Below are 25,780 nucleotides of genomic sequence, written 5' to 3'. Positions count from 1 at the left end.
TACCTCCAAGAAAGTTGAGTGAAACCGGTGCGGAATCCACATGATTTCCACATGAAGTAATACAGGGAACGTGCGTGATTATTTGAGGGCGAAGAATAACAGTTCAACGGAAATAAACCAGCGAACCTTAATCTTCTGTATTGGGGCACTTCTCACTTATACTGCTTCGCACGCAAGATTTCAAGTGCATCCCGAAGCAAAAGTAATGAGCACAGTGTCCTTTGTGCGTCTTCGTATTCATGTAAATAATATGATGCCCTCTATTTCCGTTATAGTTGGGTCTCTCGTAAATGCGAGTCCGACGAATGCGTCTGAATATATTGAAAAAGAGAATGCCGTGATGAAAGTATAAATCGACTTCGGATTTTCACGTTCTTGGCATGATCGCAACACAAACGACCTGATCAAAGTCCGCTTGAAATTACGATACCTTTTGAGCGTACTGATGGGTACGTTCTACTCGTATGAACCCCCCCCCCCCCCCTCACACACACACTCTGCGTTTCTATTCCTTATGGCCCTAGAACTATTTATTTTGTATTCTAGACTTGAGCAAGAAGTAGCAGCTGTAAGCATTCAATAATGATAAAGTCTGAGTCTTTATTTTAGTCTTAATAAACGAGGAAATAGACAATATACTGGTGAGGTTTCCTGTTTAATTATGCTCTGTTTTGCCGCTTTATGCGCTGCACAAGACATTTACTTGATTTCGCGACGCTAAACGTAAGCTGAAAATCGAAAGACAGCGTGGCGTTCACATTCGTGCGCTTAACATTTATGTGATTTTGCGAGGGCGTCAGGCGCAATTAGGTTTTATAATTCACCTACACAAGAACGCAATCTACTCCTCTATAAAGGGCTTTCGCCACTCACGTGTCTTCATGGTTAAGTTCTTGATCTTTAAAGAGCAGCATACGTGATGGGCGAGGTAGCACGTCGTCACTATAGCGATGGCGGAAATAAGATAAATATATATAGAGAGAATCCGTCGCTGAACAAAAGTTCTCCACACTTTAATAAATAAAATTGGAAGTGTACGAAGGCAGAACGTGGGGAACAACAGTACATTAAAGAACTGAAAACTGTAAGGCAATTTAAAAGACCTTAAAGGCACTAGCCTAAGCGGGCCCACCTTCTATGGTCACCCAGTGGACCGTCTTCATTGCAGCTTCACAACTTTCCGCTTTCTCATCATTCAATGCTTTGCCATCACTAGATAATGTCAATTGTGTCCTTTACTTCTGTTTTTGCTGCGTGAGTGAAGATGCGAATCATGAAACACAACAAAAAGGGGGGACGATTCAGTGGAAGTAAAGAAATAAAAGAAGGAAGAAACAGCGCGCTTAAGGACGCACCAGATGGGGTGGGCAGGACGGGTGGGTTAGGGTCGAGACTAGTTCTAAAATGGCTCTGCCTCGCCGCAGCGTGTTCTCGTTTGAGAAAACGCTGTTCCTCGCCAGTGACGTCGGAAGCATCCGGGCAGTCCCCGCAGCGGACCATCACGTGACGGATAGGACCCCTGGGTACCTTAGGCCTCCGGCTCGGACGGTCCTCGCCTCTCCTTTCCCTCTCCCCCGCACGTCCCCTGTACTGTGCACAGTACGCGCCCGTCTTACGTTTGTGTATGTGCGCGGGACACTTTGGCTCAGTTGGCTTTCCCGGCTCTTCTTCGTTCTTGCTTTTCAGACTTTGTCTTTCGCTGTGTATTGCTTGGCACAGTTCGAAAAGGACACTCTCATCGCAGCGCACTTGCGGTCACTTTATTTTCCCAGCGAGCGTTGCTGTGTGATCATCGTCTTTATGCTTCCTTCTCTCGACGTTAACGTGGACACTTCCAGTGGCCTCCCAATTCGCTTTGTTTGCCATAAGTCGCTTCTTATTCATTGCTTTGTATACATAACGCATTTAGCGTCTGGCGGTCTACACCTTCTCGTTATCATGTGACACGTCCGAATGCGTTGCCTGCATACTTCATGACTTTCTTTCCGATCTCTATGTTCGGTCTCCAAGTGTTGTAAGCGTTTGCGTCCATTGCTAGAGAAATATTTTCTATTTTTAAAGTGTATATACTGCTATAAGAAATCACAAAATTACTTATATGTGCAATGGTGAGGCAACATGAAAGCTGCATTTTGCAAATATGTTGCCTTCAGAGGGAGGTCGTTTCGTAGATATAACCACAGTTTTCTCTCTCAAACGAATTTCAACATACGTGACGTTGGCTGAGTAGTATGGCGTATACCTTAAAATTATGGATATTGATGGTTGAGCCAGAATGAAAATGAGAGAAGAGCAGAAATCGGTTTTCGTTAAGGCTTGCAGAAGAAAATCGAGAATAGTGACTTTGTTTCTAAGTGCAAGAAGGCGGCAATTTCATGTAATTTAAACAAACAGTGCTGCTGTAACGTACATGCGGCAGCACACCCTTCTTCCTCTTTTCAGACTGTGCACAAATACCCTCTTGCTGGCGCACTCAAACACCACTATGTCGGATATCTAGTAATAAAGAATAATCGTTATTATACTGCTAACCTAATGTATTCGCTAAGCTCAATGAAGAAAAATATGACACAAATATCAATACTCAAAATAAACTTCTAACGAACTTTGTGCACTCATGTGGATCTTCAATTACACCTAACTTGAGAACACTACGAGCAACCTTAAATAAGAAAGTAATCAACTGACTATCTTAAATTCTGACATAGGTTTAACGCTGACAATCAAATAATCACTGATATTCATTATTTATGCACTCGATCATGATATCAATCTGTGGCGCAATGGTGGAGTTTTAAATACACAGGTGACATTGCATTTCCATGTTGCGCTAGATCCTGTTTTGTTCATATAGTTATAAAGGGCTCACGCTCATTAAATACATGTGAAAGCTGCGAATTATTTCGTAGCGTAATAACAGTGTGAACAACAGGGCAATTGATTAGTTATCACGCCTCGTGATTATGTTTAGAAGCTGCTTTCGCATTTATGGATAATGAACAGACGACATAAAGAGATATAAAGGAGAAAATCATTTCGAAGGAAACGAACAATGCGTGATATATATATATATATATATATATATATATATATATATATATATATATATATATATATATATATATATATATATATATATATTGGTAAAGAGGAATTCTTCAGGCTACCTTTCAAACGTAAAGAAATTGAGCCGTGCTACAAGGTAAGCAGAGCAAGAATTTAATTTCAACAGTTGCGATCGGTGGACCGATCTTCATCAGCGTTTACAAACCCAAGATTGATTGCTCCTTTCGTGAAGTATGTGTCGTCCGGGCAGGTGACCTTAATTTGCCCTAGACTAAGTGCGTGTATGCTATTTACATTGTCGAATCTGGCAGCGATGTGCTTGCCGAATTGCAAACTCTATTTGGCTTGCTTTGTTTGGTTCTATATGTCACTGACCCAACACATGGGTCAAACATTTCGGATTTACTTCTGTGCAATTCAGCTGATGTAGTTAGCAATGTGGCCGTTGTTCCTGGCATCAGGGACCATCATTTCATAGCTGCAAGAATATCTAAGAATATTCCCTGCGTCAGTATCAACCAGTGAAGGAAAGTTTTCTTCCTTATGAGATGAGAGTATACACACCGATTTCTACAAAGGTAATAGATTGTTTATCGTTTGAATGCTTGGCTGATAAAATTAGCGTCAACGAGCTTGAATCATTATTCAAACAGAGGGTAAATTACTCCTGCATTCCAAAAATCTGAAGAAGTAAGTTGAAGAGAATGTACAAACCCTGGAATAATGGTTTCCTTGTTCGTGTGACTAACAGGCGACACCGGGAATTTTCTAAATAATGCAGTATTAAACACCAGATAACCTTAATAAAATACGCATTAACATAGTTGTATAAGCGAGAGTCGCATTAAAGTATATATATATATATAAGTACGAATTTGCAGAACCTAGCATCTGGCTTCTGTAACAACTAGAAGAAATTTGGCAAAAAAAAAAAGAAGCGGTGCGGAAGAGAGCAACTTGGAATGTCCAATTTATTGCATGAAGAAACTTTAGTTGCAGAGGACACGGCCAAAGTAATACTGCTAAATTTTTTAAAAAATCGCTCTGTCATCTTATGAAATCGGCTCAGCTACCACCCTGTTGTGGACAATACCCTGCTATAGAAGAGGTCACATATTTTTATCAGTTTATGACATAATGAAATTATTTGATTCTCTCAGAAGCGACATGACCGGATAGAATTTTTCCGAGGTTATTAAAAAAATTGCTCACGCAATGGCAAAGTGCCCTCCGTGCAATTTATAATAAATTCCTTCTAGAGGGCAAACTTTCTTATGGTTGGAAAGCCGCTAATATTTTGCCCATATTCAAGAGCTATTCCAAGAGCGACGTCTCGAATTGGAAATGTAGTTTATTAACTCATATGTGTTGCGAGCTTATTTTGTACTTGGATTTGTTTTGTCATTTAAGCTCCATTGATTTACAAAGGCATTCCACCCTGTAACTCCATGAATTTTTTTCTTCATGAATTGCTCACTATCTTGATAACAGAGATCAATTAGATTGTGTATTTCTAGATTTAAGAAAAGCGTACGATACGGTGTATTACTCACTATTATTACAGACGATGAGCAAAACGAGAACAAGGTGAAAACAGGAGCCCACGTTTCGACAAGTGGACTTCTCTTTTTAGAGGCGACATAGGCTTTCCTCGCCATAGTATATATAGGTAAGGTTCTTCTAAAGGGGAGAGGGCGTAAGGAGGGTGCGTGCGGCAACGAGCTAAGGTGGGCTAGCGGCGAGGGTGTCGAATTTAGAATAAAGCGGTGCTGTGCACGAGGACAGGGACCCGGCCGTCGGTCAACCACGTGTCAATGATGTGCACAGCAGTCCTCTATTACCTGTTTCGCTGGTGGTCGTGGGCTATCGTGTCTCTGACAGAGATTATAGAAGGAGTGCTAGAAACAGGTGCTCGTTAAAAAAAAGGAAATACTGAAATGGAATAAATAAATCAATAAAAAAGGGAAAAAGAAAGCGGGAACAAGAATTTTGAAAGCATATTTAGCGCCCACGAAGAAGAAGGAGAAGAAAAAAAACGCTAAGAAATCAAACTAAGTGTTGAAACATGTAATCGAAGTTTGAAACATGTAATGATTGACGTAAAAGAAGCAGCATATAAAACAAGTGTTCTGCCAAGCTTGAAGTGTGCCTGTCCTGCGCATATTATTGCAAAAGCAAAAAAAAAAAAAATATCTAGTCTGTCGTAGCAAGGCTTGTCCTGGGGAGATACGTCAGCTTCCTAAGTGTAACGGCAGCGAAAAAATGCCTTGGCTTGATTCGTTTGTCAATGCTGGAGTGGGTGTCGTTCTTAAGCTGCTTTATTCAATTTTCTGTAATCGCAGTGGAATCTGTTCATCAGGCTGTCTGAAGCACCTACATTATGCTTTCTCGCGTAAAGACCATCCACTTAAGGTTAGGCCGTACCTTTCCAGGACATATCTCTAAATATTTTTTCCCACGAAGCATTGTCGGTGGGATTTCATCAGCTGCGGATGTGGTGTACTGCAATAATGTTGGTGTGTTTTACCGCGACGTGCGCCCCGCAACAGTTCATTAACGATACTGATGATCATCTATGAATAAAGAACAAAAAGTTACTCGACCACTAGAAAGAAATGGGTAAATTGATGAGAGATGGCTTTGAGAACCGACACCGATAATAAAATTGTCATCTCACAAGAAGTTAAATAGGGTGCAGGCATTGACCCTCAGATTATTGCAAACAGGCTCGTATCCCAGCCCGGCTTTATTCCACAAGCTTTATCCCGACACTTATGCCAGTAGTTCTTGCAGGAACTGCAATTACTTCGCTAGCCTAGACAATATACTCTGGCGTTGTCCCTCGTTGCGAGGCTCGGAACAAATCAATGAAGACAAGTGGCTCTCCACTATGGCTCTCCACTCCATCCAGCCGGGGCATAACTATTGACTGTTCAGAGGGCCCACGATGCGGCGGTCGGGCATGGCCTGACTGTCCCAACGTGGAAGCGGCCCGCAGTGCGCGGAGTCGCGTACCCCAGGGCTTTCATTAGAGTTTTGCATGCATGCATGCGTGCATGCATGCATCCATTTATCCATCCATCCATCCATCCATCCATCCATCCATCCATCCATCCATCCGTCCATCCGTCCGTCCGTCCGTCCGTCCGTCCGTCCGTCCGTCCGTCCGTCCGTCCGTCCGTCCATCCGTCCGTCCGTCCATCCATCCATCCATCCATCCATCCATCCATCCATCCATCCATCCATCCATCCATCCATCCATCCATCCATCCATTTGAATACGTGTGCTTAGTTCAATGAAAAACATTCATGATTTCCAAAAGAGGAACGAATTTTGTGTATATTACTGACGCAAAGTTTGCAAGCCTTTAGAAGTTCTATTGACTACACCTTTCTTTTATTCTGCGAAGCGAGATGTCATCAATTTTCATATTAATTTGAATACAAAGCGAACGCAAATGCAGTATCATTGTCTATGTTTACTTGACACCGATGTGTGCACGGAGTCCCACATATCGCAGAAATGATTGTGTTTTGTTCAACAACAGCTGCGGCCCTTGTGCCACAAAAACGCCTATATCATCATAATCACCAACAATAACTGCTTGAATATAAGTCACCTTCGTTGTAGTGACATTTCGTTGTTGTCTTTTTTAACAGGGATCCGGGGCAACAAGGCCGCCGGCACATCGCAGACCGAGCCAGAGTTTGCCGAGCCGATCCAGAACATCACCGTCCCGGCAGGACGAAAGGTCACCCTCGCCTGCGTCGTAGACAACCTCAACAACTACAGGGTTAGTGCACGCCTACCTGTCCTGCGGGAAGGAGGAGACACTGGCGGCAATATTACCTTGCAATTCACGGTCGTGCTACGATAGCAGCCGGTAATTCACGTGAATTTTTAATAAATGCAGATTACGTCTATTATTTTTTGGAGGACGGAACATTACCTGCAGCTGAACTCCTAAGGAAGAGCGGTAGTAAGATGGCTTTCTTATAGAAACATGTGCGCTCGCACGTCTTTACAAGGCTGGAGCACTGCGATGTGCAACAAGAACAAGGGGAGGCGAGAACATGCCATCTTTGCTGCCAATCTGCCGGCGCGGGCTACTACGTGCTTAAGACACTTTGAGCGCGAGCGCTCAACATTACGTACGATACACTTTTGAAGCGCTGCTGTAAAAGGCAGGAATAGAGCGTCACGAGGCACCGAGAAGACTGCCGCCCGTAATGTATACATTTACTGGGGATCGGTTATTTCGGTTTATGGAGGAAGAAATTATATCGGGAGGATGAGAAGCAGGGGGCAAGAAGTGATGCAGACAGTAAGTGATGGCACGCATTGACGTGAATGTTCTCCCTATCGGTTAAAAACGATCATACAATCCAGTGTCTTCACGTATCACAATGTTCTATGTGAACTGCGTAGAGAAAGTCTGAGGCAAGGCTGTCAAAGCATTTGCCTCATGGAAGGTGTGTCATTGAATCGGCTCAGGCTTGCAAGAAACTTTGGTCGTTAAAGGAAGTAGTGCAGTGACATTTTTCAAATTCAGGATTTGAACGCGCTACTACGTACCTTTCTAACGGAATAAATACGCCGATCTCCACCAGCTCTTTTACCAGTGGAGACTGGCGAACTACATTTTTGAATGTGAGGACATAATACAGTGAGTAAGTCAGTGAGACAGAGAGTGAGAGTGAGTGCGCGGTTAGATACTGGAGTGCTACAACGTGAATATATCTCAAACGTTTCTATTCCAATTCTGCAGTCGTCCCTTCATGATTGGTCGAAAAATTTTCGGGCCAGCACCACTTCTCCTGTCTGTCACGCGATGTCACGGAAACCGCAGAACCGCCCCATCTGATAGGAAATGTACACACCGATTATGCATGGTTAGGCCGAACAAAAGAAACACTATTTCTGATTCGACGCGTTTTTGCCGTTAGCCCTCTGCTACTCGTCAAAAGCTTTCGGGCTGCGCCCACTTCGGCTGTCTCTCACGCGACGCCACAAAAACGCGAACACTCACCACGTCAAGGTGATGTGTACGCATTATATATGCATTAATATGCCAAACAAAAATGAATTTTTTTTTCTAAATAGTGGCGGACTGCCCCGTTCCGAAAGGAATAGAAGATGGGTGCCCACCTATCGTTCAAGCACTGGCTACTCGCACCTGCCGGAGAGCATGGGTATAGTTTAAAGCTTTTTGCATGGCCGTATAATGTTATCGAGCCCTTTCAGCACGTATACGACATCGCTCTGCCAACTGCTCTTTGCTGAGTAGCCGTTTTAGCGGCATTGTTAAAATTATGTTGCCACCGAAAGCGAAGTAAGGTGTAGCGGAACAATGGCAGACGCCGCACCACCCTCCTCATGGTGCCATTCACGCTAGAATCAGTCTATGGTACGAGAGTCGCATTGTCTTGATTGTCATCGGCATGACGAAGGCGGGAAACTTGAGCATTTGCCTGGCGAGGAGCCGGCTTATATCGGTACTCGCTCTGTTAAATTTCTTCGCAATCCGAAGTATAAGCTGTATTCTTTCTATGGCCTGGTGCTTAGCATTCTTGACCCATGGCCCCACCGATCTGGAAAAATCCATTTCAAAACAGAGTACACAGAGAGTTGAAGCCTTGTGTAGTGGCTACTGGTCCAGAATTAACTGAAGAGGCTGGTGTGCCAGTAGACGGCGCCCATACTTGTTCGCTACACATATGTACACGGTCTTGTCCTTCGAAATTTCAAGCTCTATCTGAGCACACCAGTTGTGCGTCCCGTTTAGGGCCTCTTGAAGCGCTTGTTCTTGGTGGTAGATTTCAGGATGAACTGACCAAACAGTGATGTAATCTGCATACATTATGCTTTGTGCGTCATATATCGTCGCTACCTTCCAAGTCAGTGGAAGGAGGGCGACGTTAAGAACGTGTGGTGTGAGCACAGGTCCTTATGGGACACCCCAATGCTTGACGGACTGTCTTGCTGCTTGGCCAGCAAGGTGAAGGGAGAAGGCGCGAGCGTGCAGCAAGGCTTCGACGAATGTGCTAGAGAACTGCTGACAGGGCGCAGGCTGCGGGTTCTGCAGGGCGCCGACCGCATTCCATTACTCGGAAGGTGCGCCACATTGAGGTATTGGACGACGAAGGACCGAGCCAAGCGCACTAGTCCCTCCACCGGTCACGTTCTAAGCAGTGTTCATGACGCCGAGCTACTGCAGTAAGGTGTTGGGCCTCTAACCGAAGGGAATTTGATCCAGGATCACGTTCTGATGCAAGTTCTGCTTGGCGGCGCGACACCCAGAGACGCCGAAGTTGCAAATCTGGAGAGGTTCACGACTCTTCAAGCCGTGACGTACGTGTTACTTCAACTAGTGCCGCACTAAGACAATGGGATGGGTCCCGCATGGAGTTGGATACACTGCTTTCTGATACTACCCTGTATCGATCCCAGTCTACTACTCGACATAGTTGGCGAAGGTGGCCTATTCCGCCCGAAGATAAGGCAAGGTGAATCGGATGGTGGTCGCTACCCCAGCAGTCGGGTTGACATTACTGTGAGACGGTCGTCCGGTGAGTGTGGCAGCGCGCGAGGATGGTCACGCCGACGGTAGGCAGTGACACATTATTTAGCAGCGCGAACTGGGCGTCTATAAATGTGTCCAGCACATACGTACCACGCGCACTGGAAATGGCGTAACTCCATGGGGTGTGGGGCGCATTAAAGTCTCCTGATACCATAATGGGGCAGGGTGTTTCATCGTAGGAGCACCAACCAACCGAGACACAACCCAGCCGCTTGACCACTGTAGGGGTGGACATAGCACAAAATGATAACGTCCGTGCGTTGGAGAAGAACCAATATGGCCACGACTTCTTGCCGTAAAGTACACCACCCTGAAAGATCAACACGGTTCTGATGAAGTGTCGATCGTACATAAGCTGTAGACTTTCTTGGAAGGACATCACGCGTAGCACTCCTACGGTCCAACCTTGAACGCTATGAGTATGCCACAAATCATGAAATGGGTGGCAGACCGATGGAACCAGTAGAGCCCAAACACGCACCTTCCCACAACTGAGACGCTGGCGCAGCCTCCGACCTTCCCAGTGATGCCGCGGCAGTTCCACTGTGAAATGCCATCTGGCGCACTTGAAGGCGTATCAGCCATCCCAGGTTAAGGTTGGCCATTAGAACCGAGGTGAGATGCTGTAGGTGTTGCGCAATGAAACGCAAATGTTCTTGGGGTGAAAGAGCTTTCGACGTAGATGCCGAGTTAGTTATATGGGCAGGAATGGACACTGATGACGAATGCGACGACCGCGCTGCATCATCACCACGCATGAGCACTGTACGGCGTTCTTTGAGACGCAGGATTTCTTTTTCAAGGGTGGCTAGCCGAGCGTCGATCTCGAACTCGTCGTTCGCCAAAGGAAGCGGCGTGTTTTCTACGGATTGTGATGCCCGTTGTAGTCGTGAAGTGGACGACCTAACAGCTGCGCTATATGTGAGTGTGGCAGCATCACTTGTCGCTGTACTTGCTGCTGTCACCTGGATTCCAGCGAGGCCAGAATGGTGAAAGTGGTTGTACACAGGGACTTGTTTCATCGATGTATCCTGATGGGTCCTGGCTGGCTGTCGAGAACGGCGTTATCAAGCTTCTACAGCGAAGCTGTATACCTCTACCATCCAAGGAAATTTTCGTGTCATTGTGGTAAGCAAAAAACTCCCCATGCGTGGGCGATGCCGTAGATACTGCAATGCCGGGCCGACCCGCGGCGGAAGTGAAGCAGGCCTTAAGCACTTTCTATACGTGGGCCGATCCCGAAGGCAGTGCAAAACTGGGCCAAACCGCGGCGGAGGTGAAGCAGGCATTAAGCACCCCCCCCCCCCCCCCATACGTGGGCCGATGCCCAAGATAGTGCAATGCCGGGCCGATCCGTGGCGGAGGTGAAGCAGGCAATAAGTACACCCCATACGTGGGCCGATACCGAAGATTATGCAATACCGGCCCGACAATTGGCGGAGGTGAAGCAGGCGTTAAGCAATCCCCATACGTGGGCCGATATCGAAGATAGTGCAATGCCGGGGCAACCCTCGGCGGAGGTGCAGTTCGCCATTAAGGGGCCCACATACACAGCTTCGCTGGTCATCCTTATTCACAGAGTGGAGGAGCACTGAGATTTTTTTAGTGGTCTTGAAATTAGTAGGGCACATCGTGGAAATGATGTCACGATCGTTTGTTTGGCATAGGCAGTATCGAAACGATGCTGATGGTTCAGGCTCCATGATGTCGTCCTTGGGTGGATGGGCAAGATGTCTTCGTGTGTCCCTGTTCAAAGCAAGAGTAGCAGTACACAACAGAGGGCTTGAATGGACCCGGGCGCAGTACAAAGCCGTAATGCATGATACGTTCAGATGAGGAATTATTATTTTGAAGCGCGATAAGGCACGTACGACCATTGCCCAGGTAGCGAGTAGCCACGATCGTGTCCCAGGCACAAGCCTCGGACACGATAGTTCCTGCAGGAGCCTTTGCGGTTCTTCGACCTGGTCAATGCCATTAACCGCATAGCGCCTTAAATCAGCAGCACTGGCGAGGTCTGGAAGCACACATTCTTCTGGGACTTGTATCTGCTGCAGTTCTTCGAGCTTATAAACTAGTGACATAGCAGACACCTCAAGTGAAACCGTATTGGTAGGTTTGTGTAAGCGAAACCTTCAATAGAACTCTCGAGGCAGTCATCCATTGCCGCTTAAACGATCAGGTTGGGAAGAGTAGACATGCCGTATCTATCAAGAGGCTTGATAACCACTCTGTACCACGATTTTGTTGAAGACACCGGATGCGTATGTGTCGGTCGTGCGGGCAGGTCTTGTGATGAGCGAGGTCTTTTTGGCGTTGCTGGAGCTACATTTTCATCCGATGGAAGGCCAATAGCCTTCGTCGTTCTCTTGGCCGAGGTGTACGCCGTGACTGCTGGGCTGTTACGCTCCATGCTGGTGGTATTCGTGCTCAGGGTACCATCTTCGCACGTTACACTCGTCCCCGAGAAGGAGACGCTCCTGGCTTGGATGGTGGTTGCATCGGTAACGTTCCGCTCCCTCGGCACAGTGGACGGCAGCTTGGATGCTATGCGCCGACACGGCGAGTACCGTGGAAGCACTCGTACTCGCAAAGCCGCACAAAAACTCGGGCTGGACTTCACAGCAGGAGGGTTTAGATGCCGACGAACCTTGTAAATAGGTGCCAGGAGTGATTACGAACCGCAAAAGTTGTTTATAAACAAGAGGGTTCCAGTAGCGGGGACCACAACAAATGGGGCGCAGAGCGAGCGCTGGAAACGCCCCGCTTCCCCCACCTTAGTTTTAACGTTTTGGTATAGGAACCTAAGGCTGGAATATTTGAGAGAGACACTTCCAGCAGAACAATGATTATTTCATCGAATGGTGGAGTGCTCGGCCAGGGCTTTCGCTGCCTTACTGGTGATATCTGTGTAATGTACTATTCGTTTAAAATTTTAATACGACAGCATTCTTTGCAACTCCTTTGAAACAGTCATCGAGGGTTAGATTCTGCGGCAACTTTTTTTTCTCTGCATGGTCTTTACTGGGTCGTGATAGGTGGCGCGCGAGTCTGTGTGAAGTAGTGGACCTGCATATGGCTGCCATAGGCGGCTCCATACGGAAGCCATACACAGGGACTCTACTGTGAAACGCCATCGTCACTAGATTTAGCCAGAGCATTTAAGTCAATGCATCGCTAAATATAAGCAGAATTTAGGCAATCTTTGCAGCAGATGGCTTCAAGTACAATTCCCACAGGAGGGGAAATCGAAGAGTGAGAACAAGGCAGTGCTACCGTAGAACGTCACCGCTATTCCATCCAATCATATGCAGCGCGTGAGTGCACATAATACTACGAACGAGAAGGTGGAAAGCACAGGTGAAATGACATAAAAGAGGTTGTGCGGTGTTCGCCGCACGAAGCTTCGGAAACAAGAATAAAGTTAGAAAAACTTCCCAAATTTACGTTTGATACGAACCAACAACGCCATGTCACTGAGACGGGTGCTTTGCCACTATTACACAACTGCATATTTTTATTGGATATTTCATGGGAATAAGTTATGAACGTGCAATGAACGTGGCTTACCGCACTGGGGCTCTTTGGGTGAAAAAGTTAGCATGATTTAGGATTCTTCTCCGAGTTCACAGATTGATTTTAATGAAGCTTGCGAAAGAGAATACCTGGAAATATACCGTTCCTTCTTTCTGGAGCTAAATTGAGCCTTAAAGTATCCAGCAGACATTCGAGCAAGCAATACTACCCCTCGTCGTCTTATCGTCTCTCGCGAAGAAAAAAAGATCGATTTATATAGCTGCACTATACTACCCAATATACCTTGAACCGGTCGTAGTAAACGTAGCTTAAAAGTAGTGCATTTCCTTTTTATTTATTTACATTGTAGCTTAAATGTACAGAATGGCAGATTAAATGATACACTGCACGTTTCATCCTCTTCTTGGTTTGCACTGGAGCTGCTTAACGCTGTCGTTGAATCTAGGCTGATGAGCCAGTGACTTTTTTCGAGGAAGGTTCAAGATGCTCTATTTTGTGTCATAATGAAGAAGAATTCGACGTACGCTTAAATTGTGCTCAGCGCTCATTCTACAGATTCCGTTTTCGCATGATGTGTCAGCGATGACTGTCTTTAAAATATAGTTTCTTTAAACAAAATCTTCACGGACTTATAGCTAACAATTTTAGCCCATTTGTTGTAACCGCGGCAGTGAAATCAGTCAGTGGTCATGCCACATACTTAGTAGTAGCCCTGCGACTGTCACCGTACACAGGCGAAATTCCCCATCTTATCTTGATCGTTATTTACTTTTTCATTTCCGTATACGGCTCCCCCTCTTAGGGTAGCAAAGTCAGTTAGTTCTATGAGTAGTCAGTATGTAGCCGCCCTTTAGACAAGTAGGGGCTCCTTGGTGAGCGCAGTGTGGGACAACACCACAAGGGGCATGGTAGGTCTGCCTGAGCTGATGGGAGAGGACAAAATGAGCAAGTCGTATAGAATTGCAGCCTGATGCCATAGATGCGTTCCAGCTAGTGTCATTGCACCACCGTAGTTGTATAAATTAAAGATCAGGAAGGAAAAATTAATAATTACAAATCTCATTGGCGATTATCGCACAATATCTTACATCTGCCACGTGGACAAAATTTACCACTTTTTTTAGGTAACCTACCCCCCCCCCCCCGCTCCCCATTTTTCCCTCCATCATGCCCCCATCGTTTTCCCCTATAAAGAATCGCAGCTGAAACATCCAGTACAAGAAACAATGCGTCGACTTGCCATGAAGCTCGGGAAGCGCACAATGTTTGGGGCGCGTATTCGCGTTGTTCACCGCTGTGCCGGTAATTTTCTCGTTGTCAATGTTATCACACTCGCGCTTCCTTTCCTTATCAGTGTCAGCACAAAACGAGTCCTTAAGGTGTTCAAGCTGCTACTCTGCGAAATAGCGCACGGCGTGTGAGTGCGGAAACGGGCGCTCGCTGCTTGCTTTAGTCGGTCGCTATACTTGTGCAGTCTCTTTTGCCCGCAGTGCGCCTTATGTTCTTTTGCCCACGGGCAGAAGCGCCACAATGAACCGCGCGGTAAACGACGCGAGAAGAGCTCGTTCACCACCGTGCTTGTTACGAGAGTGCTCGCGCACCTTGATCGCCCTGTTATTGATTCACGCAGGAAACGTCGCTCTTTTGCAAATGGCGTTCTTCAAGTCAATGTTTATTTCCGTTCTTTTGAGATGCATCGGCTTTTAAATGATACAATGGTCCCACTTCGGAACGTTCTTGCTTCTCGAAACACATTGACGCAAAGAGTAACTTGTTTGCGCGAGTAAAGAAAGAGAGAAGATAGATAACCGGGAGCGGGAAGGGCCCGAAGAAAAGAGCGGAAGTCGTTAAGAGGAGGTAACGACAGGATCGGCATTATGCGGAAGGAAACACTAATAATAATAAGATTAATAATAAAAAGGCAGACGCCGACGATTGCGAAAACTGGGCGAACAAAATCGTCTAAACGGAAGACAGAAATTATGCGCCATGTTCAAGATACCAGTGAAGATTTCCCCAAAAACGCCAACTCTTAAACAGTTCTGGCTGAAAGGAAGAACACGCTATTGCAGCACCGAGTGAGGCCCGTTTGACAATATCCGCCCCCACACGAGGCAATCAATATTTTGACCGGAAAAATAAGCTCGATCCGAGCGAAAGAGGTCGCCTGGGGAAACCGGGAGCTCCCCGACAATAGCGCGACGATGCACTGGCCTGTGTGTTTGTACGTGTGTGCGTCATAGATTGGACCTTTTTGCAACGCACACACACGCACGGTCTGGAGAGGAGCAAGAGAGAGAGAACTGTTTTAGAAAACGCACGGAGAACGGCGGTCGTGGTGGCGGCAGTAACAAAGCGCCTGCACCCAGACACTGACAAAGAAGCCATTTCGTAGGCGCCAATTTTTGTCGTTGCTTCGGTTTCTGGTTGGCTGTTGTACTTTTGTTTTCTTTTTTAAATTTTTTTCGCTGGCTTTTTCGAAAGATACATACGCACACACACACTCACGCCAGGAAAAGCCGGCCGAATGGGGAGAAAAAGAAGGACGCAATCATCACACATGGCGCGACGGGATTCTCTTAGGCGGCGCAAAAACGCAATTGAGAAAAGGACTCGTCGTACGGCGTATACGACTTCGAAGACCTGTATAGCCTAAATTGAAGACCGCTTTCTCCTCCACACTTTCCCTTACGGGAGCCCTCCCGTCTTTCTCTCTGGTTCTTTCTTCCCTGTATCTTCCACGAAAAGAAGAGGGAAATAAGGAGAAGAATTCTGACGGCGACCGTCGCCCGGAATGGGCAAACGGAGCTGCCGCAGTAGAAGGAATAAAATAAAGTGGCCGTGACAGCAATGACAGAAGAAAGTGAGACAAAAGTGTAATGAGATCAGGAAAAAGTTAGTAGCAAAAATGAACCGAACCAAACACAAATCGCGAGCAGAAAAGAAAGGAAAAAAGAAGTCAGAGTGGAAGATAAACAATTTCACCCATAACACGGTAAACCAACAAGACAAGAGGACGAAAATGAAGGGCATGAGGTTTAGCTGAGGGAGGTCATTTATGAACAGCGATATGGCAGCGAACAGCCGGCGGGTGCCAAGGAAGCAACGGCACCTTCTGTTTCGCGGCAAACGACGTTCGTTTTCTTAAGCAGCCTCGAAGTGCATGATTCGAAGGCAGTAGCGGTGGCGGCCAATTCAGAGACCCGGCATGGCCAATCGAGGTAAAGCGTACACTCGCTCAGCCCTTCCTAGCACGATCTCAACAATGAGTTGCGATAGAGTGTATAGCCGAGGGGAGCAACGAAAAAGGCTCCGCATCCTGTGAGGTAAAGCTGGCTCGCTAGGGTGCTGTCTGGGAATTACTTCTTGTCGTCGAGTGCGAGGCTCTATGCGGGCTCAATTGAGAACATAGCGTGAAGGGGGAGGTAGAAGAAGGACTGAGCGAGCAGTCGTCGGCATCCGTGTCGAAGCCATTCCGCGCTTTTAAACCATTGTGGCCGTGGCCATTGGCTATCCGGAGCTTCATCACACTGACTAATTCATAAGCGTGAAAATCTCCTATGACCACTTTGAAGCAGCGAAGTCTCCTTGTTCTAGGTTCATTTCATTAAAAGAAAGCCAGCTCAATGTCCTTTTCGTGTTTGTCCTCCAATTTGCTTTTCATGAAAGCCAACATTTTGTCTAGTAAGGTTATTGAGAGCGCGAAGAGACATGGCTTTCTAGTTCGCTGCAACCAGTGACACAATGTCGACATAATAGCGTAGATTTACAAATGTGTTGGCGAGCCTCGTTGAATAATGTGCGAAGGAAGACTAGCAGTCCCTTCTAGTGCTACCACGGAGGCAAAGAGATGTGACCACTAGCATTGAGTGGATGCGAGCATCATGCATATATATATAGTATATTAACAGTAGAACGTCTTCGTACTTCGTACAGAGGATCCACGGTATTTGGCCTAGATCTATCTAGAGTCTCTAAGAATTAGAGAAAAAAAAACGTAGTATGTCAGGAAGCTTCAAGTTAAAGTAGAGACAAATATGGTTTATCAAAGTGCACAACTCAAAAGACGTCAAATTCTCCCCTCATATGCTACACAGGAGCGCGCGCGCATGACCCGGCATACGCGATAATATCGTGCGGCAAGTGCTTTTATTCTTGCTTGCGACGTACACAACAATGTGTTATAAAGACACACTTATTATTCGTTTTCCTTTTCCCGTTTGCATCATATTGCCCGTTTATTTCTGCGCGACGCGTGGAAGCCTTAGTTCCTAACTATCTCCGCGGCCCGCCAGAAGCCTCTTTCCCCCGCCGATCGACGCTCCAGTATTGTTTCGGGTAGGCTTCTCTGCAGCGCTAGCACAAGCCGGCTTCGGTGTATACACGCGACCCAAGACGGCAATAGCGCTCCCCGGCACGCAGTAAGGCGCAGGCCGCTCCGTGCAGCGTCATAGCGCGAGATCGCCCGGCGGCCCGCCCTCCGGGGCCCCCATAGATGCAGTTCATCGCGTTAATTTGACTACCAAATGAGCTCCACAGCAGAACACCATCCGCTACTCAAACACGAAAGAGCTGCTGCCTCTTCTTCGCGCGCCACTCGGCCTCGGCAAGCAGTCTTCTACGCATGGCAAGGCGTCGTCGTCATCGTCGTCTTTTCCCTTTCGTCATTTTCATCTCCTCCCGCGCCTCTTCAACCGTGGCTCCCACATCATCGTCGTGGCGTTCTCGGGCCTGCGTGGCTTTCTCCTTTTCGTGTCCCGTCGCGTGCATTAGGGAGGGCGAGAGGGCACGACGCGTGAGGGGGGAATGGATTGACTTTATGGCAACGCGGGAGACTAGTCAAGCGCGCAGTTTGCGCTCGCCTATTGACATTCGACGCATCGGTCTACATAGCGTCGTTTGGTTGTCGAAACTGCCGGGCTCGTTTTTTTCTTTTTCACATTGCACAGTCTGTCTCTTTTCTGATACATTCCGTGCGTCTGCGCGCAGCGCGCACAGTGGGGCAGAAAAGTAAAACGGGTCTTTTGATCCACAAACTTCACGAGTTCACTTTCCGAGACGTGGGTATTAGGAAAGGAAAGCAGTAAATTATTCTACCCTTAGCGACAATACCGGCAGCATCAGCATCACTGTATTATGAACTACTTATACATCTGCATTCGATTCTGCACAGAGAATGAATGTGGCTTGCGGGCTTGTTGCTTGCACCGCGGACAGGGGGCAAGGACGCGAGAAGGCACAAAGGAATATTGCTATGTGTATGTATTCTTTTCTGCCTTCCCATGCTTCGTGCATTTGGGGCATCAGCATTCTTATGCACAAGAACTGGCTGCTTTCTCCGTAAATAACGTGTTACAGCTGATGACAAACGCAGTGACTATGATAGTACGCCTGAGATTAACGGGACCTGTGGTTCGGTTGTGCGCCTTACAGAAAAAAAAGAAGAAGAAGAAGAAAAAAAAGGCTATTCAATTCTAATATTGACGCGAAATAAGTTAAATAACTAAGGGTCCCGTGATGACACGGGACCCTCAAGGCGAGAACGACGAAGTTCGTGGTTGCGCGCCCGCTCTCCGAGGACCAGCCATCGCAAAAGGCAGGCGTTTTTTTGCCAATCTGTCGGTGGTAAACTGTTTTAGTTGTGATAGCTGGGTGACAATATGAATGATGTACCTTGCACATTCTGCAAAATTTATATTTTCTTCTTAAATATTAAATTTATGTGTTTAGTTATGTTTTAAACAGCTTGGCGGGGTTCAAATTGCTTGCGCATTGTGTTATTGATTGATCAGCCCTTGCCCTACCATTTGCCCACCCGTGCACAACCAAGTTGCCCGAGCGGCACCGATGCTCTTCATGGGGCCACTAGACCGACCAACGGAAGTGAAATTTTGGCTTCTCCTAGCTGGCCCTAGGAGAAACGGCGTTCCATTCCCCTTCTACCATACACCTCCATTACCTAGCACACTAAACTTCCAAAATGGTACTCTTGAAAAGTGTTAATACCTGTGGTACATGCACAGCGAACCTTCACTTTTATTATTATACTTTTACGTGCAGTATTGCAACCGAAAACATAACTAGACTCAACTTTAGAAATCTTTCATCTCCATGCTAACAATTAGTGGTGTTCAGCAACAGAATTTTGGTACAGTCTTTCATCTTTCCTTTCCGTAAGCATTAAATTCATCAGCTGCTAGAAAAAACATCGAAAAGAGCACTTCAGGCTTTAAGCGCAACAAAGCATTCAATTCACCGCGGATTATAGCTTAAACGTGGAGAATAACGAGGCATAATATCTTTTTTTTTTACCTTTGCTCAGTGACTGCAGGGAAAGCGCAGCATGCTTGGAGAGTTCAATTAATAACACTGTATATATTGGGACCGTTTTTCATACACTTTGTTGGAATCTGCGTGGTAATCCAGTTATTAAGGCAGGCACTAAGCAATTGCCTGTCAGCCACTGAAAAAGGCCCGAATAGCCTGTCTGCTGGTAGCCGAAACTTTATCTATTGTTCTGTCGTTTATTTGCTTATAAAAATATTCCGTTGAACGCGGATGGTTATTTATCCTTGTACTATGTACATAGGAGGGGAAGGAGGAGGTAATTAAGGTGCGTGCTTGAATCTTAATTGAGCATTGTTTTCTGGAGAATTGCGCAGTTATTTGGCCTCTTTTGCGTAAAATTACAACTTTCTTAAGCACGTTTCGTGTGGAGTCATTGGGTTGTATGCTTTTATGTTTTAGAGTTTTGGTATACAGCTGCTATGTTTCGCTTCGTACTTAATGTTTTGTTCCAGTCTCTAAATTACTAGTAAAATTGTTCTCATCAGTCTTCCACCCAAATCGCGTTTTGCGAAAAGTGCAATACTTTGTGCCGCGGCACTGCAAAGGGAGAGAGACAGACAAAAGGAATGCCGGAATGAGAACCAGTCAAGTTGGGTTGCTTACCCTACTTTCAATAAATAGCTTGAAGATGTTGAACCGCGAGTTTGCTTTCACAGTATCACATTTAATAAATGTGTATATCTTGGTACATAGTATGTAGTGTGTGGTGTAACTTGTCCTCGCCTTTTGTCTATGTATGTTTCATTATGTGTACGCGACTGTATGCGAACTTCATTCACCATGTTTAGATAACTCCGCCCTAGATTTTCCGGAGCTGTGACGTTTCTTCTTATTGTAAAATATTTCAAAGCGAAGCTTTCTTTGCCACTTATTCCCACTTTTTGGGTCCTGTCTGTCGTTGTCTTGCCGATAAGGCAACTTGGGCCACTGGCTAGGTGTCGGGTGTTGGCTGCTGTCTCGCGCGATATCCGTCTCAGGTATAGCGCATACCAGCACTGGATATAGTGCAAAGCGAGGTGGCTGGGGGAAGCAGGAGAGAGAGAGAGAGAGAGCAGGCAGGGAAGTTAACCAGAGGTGAGTTTTCGGTTTCCCACCTGTCACTGCGGTGGGGGATATAGGCGTTGTGAAGACGACAAAGAGCGAGAGGAGAAAAAAAGGAACAAGAAAGAAAAGAAGGCAAAGAAGAAACCAGTTAACAGAAAAGGCGTTCCAATCACAGGCATTCACAGAGGCCGGTTGAGCTCAAGAAGCGCAGTAGCACTTGCATGTCCTTGTCAGGGGATTTTAAGTCCCATCGATGTTTCAAAATTCTTTCATCCGACAGAGGCTGGTACTCCAAATGGTTCAGCACGACGGAAAGCGATTGCGTCTGCACGCTGTACCGCTAGCACTGGAAGTAGGTGCTATACGCAAGCGCCAGCGTGCTCTTCGACACAAACGCCCTTTCGCCATCATGTCGTCACCCTCATTCCTTAGTCGTCCTGGTATAGTGTAGACAAAGATACCGGATACGGTCTGTCATTGTTACTCCGTCGTGATCGTTCTGCTATTGTCTGTTTTTTGTCGTCTTTTGTTCACCACATGCCGTCTTCGTCACTTGGTCGTCGTCATGCCATTATTATTCTGTCGTATTCACGTTTACGTGCAGTCATCACTCCGTCGTAATCAAGCAGTCGTCTTCACGCCACCAACGACATGCTGCTGTCGTCATTCAGTTGTGGTCATGCCATGGTCTCCAAGCCTTCGTGGCTACAGACACATCGTCTCGTCGTCCTCACTCTTTCGTCGTCACATTGTCGTAGTTACTCTGTCGTCATCACTCGGTCATCGTAATTCTGTCCTCGTCGTTCCCGTAGTAGTTCCATCATCATCGTCCCGCCGTCGACAATACATTGTCGTTACTCTTTGTCGTTCACGGTTATATTCTATTTATTTAATTTTATTTATTTGCAGATACAGAGAAACAAAAACAAAGAAGACAGATAAAAGTACAAACAACCCTGATGAATACAGAAGTAAATGCAGAGTAGCCATAAGCCAGTGTATAAATTTAATGTGCAGAAGACTACAGACGCAAATACGAAGCACTGATGCAGTTTCCACACACGATCGTGACTTCTAGGCCATTGACAAAGTGGCCTAGACATCGTGATCAATCCGACGAGGTGGCTCGGTCGTGGTCATTCTGTCTTCATCTCTGTTCTCGTCACTCCCATCGTGGTTCCATGGCCATCATTTCGCCGTCGTCAATCTGTCGTTATCATTCAGTTGTCATCATTCCATCACGGTCATTCAATCGTCGTCCTTTTATTGTTACTTCTTCGTTGTCATTCCTTCTTCACATGCCGTCGTGACTACTTCGTAATCATGCAGTCGTCGGCATGCCGTCATCGTTATGTGGCTATGGTCATTCCGTAGTCATGGTTCCATTGTCATCGTTCCATAGCAGTGACTCTAGCGTCGTCACTCACTCTGTCGTCGTCACTGAGTCGTCGTCATTCCATGGTCGTCATTTCATTGCGTCATCACTCCTTCGTCATTTCTTCTTCACATGCAGTCGTGCCACTTTCATGATGATAGCAGTCACCATCATAGATGACTAAGTTTCTTATGTTGTGTTTTATTACAAATTCTAGCAGCACCCATCTAACGGTGACGTTAATTCGACTAGCACTAAACAAATGTTGCAAAACACCGTGTTGACACCGCGGGCAAACGAGGTGGCAATGTTTCTTGCCAATTACAATTCCAAATGATGCCACGACACAGTATACTGTATTGTTGTAAACGATAACTCCCAGTTCAAAAGAGAGACAGAAGAAAGGGGAAAGGCAAGGAGGTTAACCTGACGGGTAGATCAAGTATGGTACCCTACGCTGGGGAGAGAAGGGCCTCCCAGTTGAAACGACGTATTATCCCTTTTATCCTGGCTGCCGCTTCATTGCTATGTCTCTCCATCAAGTGGTCGTGTTAGAGGCGTATCTGTCTCTTGTGGATGGGGAGCTATCGCTTTAATATGTTGAAGTCTGCATAGCCTTTAGGTCACCATTCGTATTCTCTTCCTCTCTTCTATCGCATCTCTTTCACCCTCTCTCGTTACATGGGTGCAGAACCCTGTTTTCTACTGCTCCCATTTTACGAGTATTTTTGCTTGCTTTCGGGAGACGCCGCTCCCGAGACCTTCGGCGATGGAGGCGGAGTCCGCTAGACGTCCTGAGGAGACTGACGTCACAGCGTCAAGCGCTCCTAGGAAGCGCAATCACCTCATGAGCGACATAGGCAGCGATGACACCATGCTGTATTACTCTGCTTCCGACGAGGATCTATCGGATGACGGTGATTACTTGACAGTTGTGAGGCAAAAATGGAGGAGGAGAATCGTCACTACTTCCTCGTCTTCAACAAGGACGACGGCGATGGCAAAGAACAATGACACGGGTCATACCATCCTCTTCTTGACCGAGACGCCGACCGACGACCTGAATCGACGAAACAGGCAATCCATATCTGTCACACTGGAGGCTCTTGTTCCGAATGAGATTACAGATATCAGAATCAACAACTGTAAGAACATTCTCGCGGTCAATGTCAGGGACAGAGCAGCACTGGATATCTTGAGAACAGTGAAAGTGCTGGGAAAGATTATGGTTCGCACCATAACACCACATGACAGCGATACTTCATCAGGTGTGATTTATGATGTCGACGAGTCAATCACCGACAACGATCTGCCCATACTCGTTAAACCCACCACAGCAGATGTCACTATTACTGATATCCGTCACCTAAGATAATCACACTGTGTGAGGATAACTTTCAAGGGAGGAAGCTTGCCGTCACACGAGAAAGATGGATTTTTTCGTCATCCAGTGCGACCATTTTTACCACGACCACTTCAGTGCCGTAATTGTTTGAAGATAGGGCATGTCAGCGGCATATGCAAAAATTTGACCGTGTGCCCAAAATGCTCTGGCCAGCACAGCGCTGATGCTTGTCGTGCGTCTGATTTCAAGTTTGCGAATTGCTATGGTCCTCATGAAGCATCGTCGAAAGACTGCCCGAGACACAAGACAGAGCTGAAAGTCCTAAAACAAATAGTGAGATACAACCCAACGCACAGAGAAGCCGCCGCCAAAGTGCGACAGCGTCGTGCCCGCCGCAGACGATCGTCGTCCACTAAAGATACTGAGACCGTTGTAAGAAAGGCACTACTTCCAACAGGTGGTTTTCCCAAGACGCTCACCCACACTAGCAACACGGGGTCTGGTGACGCATTGAATACGTCTTCTGCAAACGCCTGTCCTGCACATTCGACATTAAGTCCTCCAGCAGAACAAAGATCTACGGTGGACTGCCAACGCACCAATGACGGCACAGATCACGTGCGAGGACAAGACAAGCAAGTAATCGCTACAATCAAGTCTCTAATGAAAGACATTCGCGTGTTGATAAATGACATACAGACGCAATCTGCTCGGGGTGCACTGCAAGTGTTGGACGGTCTGGATCCGGTTCTTGCGAGCCTCGAATAGCCAGCACAATGGCTCTACCGCTTCAGCCGTTCTTCAGACAAGTCAAGGAAGTGTCTATTATCCAATGGAATGCCCGTGGACCGAAGCCGATTTTTGCCTTTACATTTTCACCAATCGATTCCCCATTATTCTCATATGTGAACCGAACCTACAGAAACCCGTCCGGATCTCAGGGTATGAACCTTATATGTCACCGACTACTAATGAAATTAGCAAGGTGATCATCTACATACGGTGTGAACTGACTTACATTGTTCATCCAGTGCTGCCACATGACAGTAATCAGTCTGTCTGTTTGAACGTGAAAAAGCGCAAACTTTAATTTACTCTAGTGGGCGCGTAACTTTCTCCATCAGGTCGTTTCGACAGACAGCGATTGAGCGGCATTCTAGATGCGACTCCTGGTCCATGGATTGTTGTTGGGGACTTTAACGCACATAACTCACTTTGGGGAATCGTCAAGGTAAATTCCAAAGGAAGAAACCTCGTTTCCTTTGCCTGTAACCATTAACTTTGGTGTCTAAACAATGGCAGCCCCACGTTTCTGCGCGGCCGAACGTAAAGTAGTTGCTTTGACTTCGCTTTTGTCACGCGATGCCTCACTCGCCGCGTCCTTTGGTACGAAGATATAGAAACCCACGGAAGCGACCACATTCCTACCTACCTGAAGATTAAAGGCCTAACCAAATCCGTCCCATCCAGTTTTAAACAAAGAATAGATTGGCCCGTGTTTAAATCACTTATGGAAGATGCGCGCCACGAAGGCTTTTCGTCCACACTAGAAATTCAGATCGCCAAGGCTAAACAGGATGCTATGCGTTCATTTCGACCATTGGAGAAATACACAGATTTTGATGTGGAAATACAGAGCCTCCGTGCAATCCGCCGGTGAGCGGAGCGACGGTACAGACGGACTAAATCGGTTTACGACCTTAGAGAGGCCAGACGTATTCAGAACAAAATTCAAAGTCGTCTTGCTGTGCTGCAAAATCAGCGCTCGCAATCATGTTGTGAGTCTCTCGATCCGCGTAAACCTCTGTCAGTTGTCTGGAGAACAGTGCGTGGACTTCGAACAGCTCCTCAACAGCGCCGGCCATTTAAATCTCTAGCCCTTCATCAAGGACGCTGAGACGTCGACGTAGTCGAAGATTACTGCGCAAGGATTGCGGGTCCGGCGTTCACCCATTCACCTTGCGCACCTATTCCTATTATTGTCCCCCCTTGCTCCCGAGATACTCGTATGGACGCTCCTTTCTCCATCGAAGAACTGGAAGCCGCACTTGCTGGGTGCAGACGATACTCGTCACCAGGACCCAATGCCATCACATACTCTGCGCTTTGCAAACCTTTGTCAATAGGCCAGAGATACACTTGGCCAATACAACGCGACATGCCGTGACGGCCTGGTCACTACCACGTAGAAATCCAGTCGCCTTGTTCCACTCCTCAAGCCTGGCAAGTCTCTATTGGAATTGTCATCTTACCGTCCAATAGCACTGGCCAGCTGTGTCGGCAAGGTAATGGAGAGAATGATCCTTACACAGTTAAAATGGTACTTGGAATTTTACAACGTCTATCCACAGGTTTTGGCTGGCTTTCGACGCGGACGCTCGTCAATAGATAGCATATTGACCGTAACATATCTACAGCACCAGAAACATCTGAAGCTAATCACTGTGGCCTTATTCCTTGATGTTAAAGGTGCGTATGACA

The 25,780-nt window shown here is 46.6% G+C and overlaps 1 protein-coding gene across 1 annotated transcript in view; it reads left to right on the top strand.

The window, feature by feature from the left end:
* The window catches only part of LOC142571632 (lachesin-like), a 222,864-nt gene that overhangs the window by 82,785 nt on the left and 114,299 nt on the right, over positions 1-25,780 (top strand). The window contains exon 2 of the mRNA XM_075680141.1: positions 6,727-6,860. Coding sequence (XP_075536256.1) covers positions 6,727-6,860 — 134 coding nt within the window. The remainder of the gene's footprint in view (positions 1-6,726; positions 6,861-25,780) is intronic.

This window comes from Dermacentor variabilis, chromosome 2 (genome assembly GCF_050947875.1).
Source record: "Dermacentor variabilis isolate Ectoservices chromosome 2, ASM5094787v1, whole genome shotgun sequence".
Taxonomy (NCBI): domain Eukaryota; kingdom Metazoa; phylum Arthropoda; class Arachnida; order Ixodida; family Ixodidae; genus Dermacentor; species Dermacentor variabilis.
Note: the sequence above shows the minus strand (reverse complement) of the source record. Positions and strands in the feature narration are given on the sequence as shown.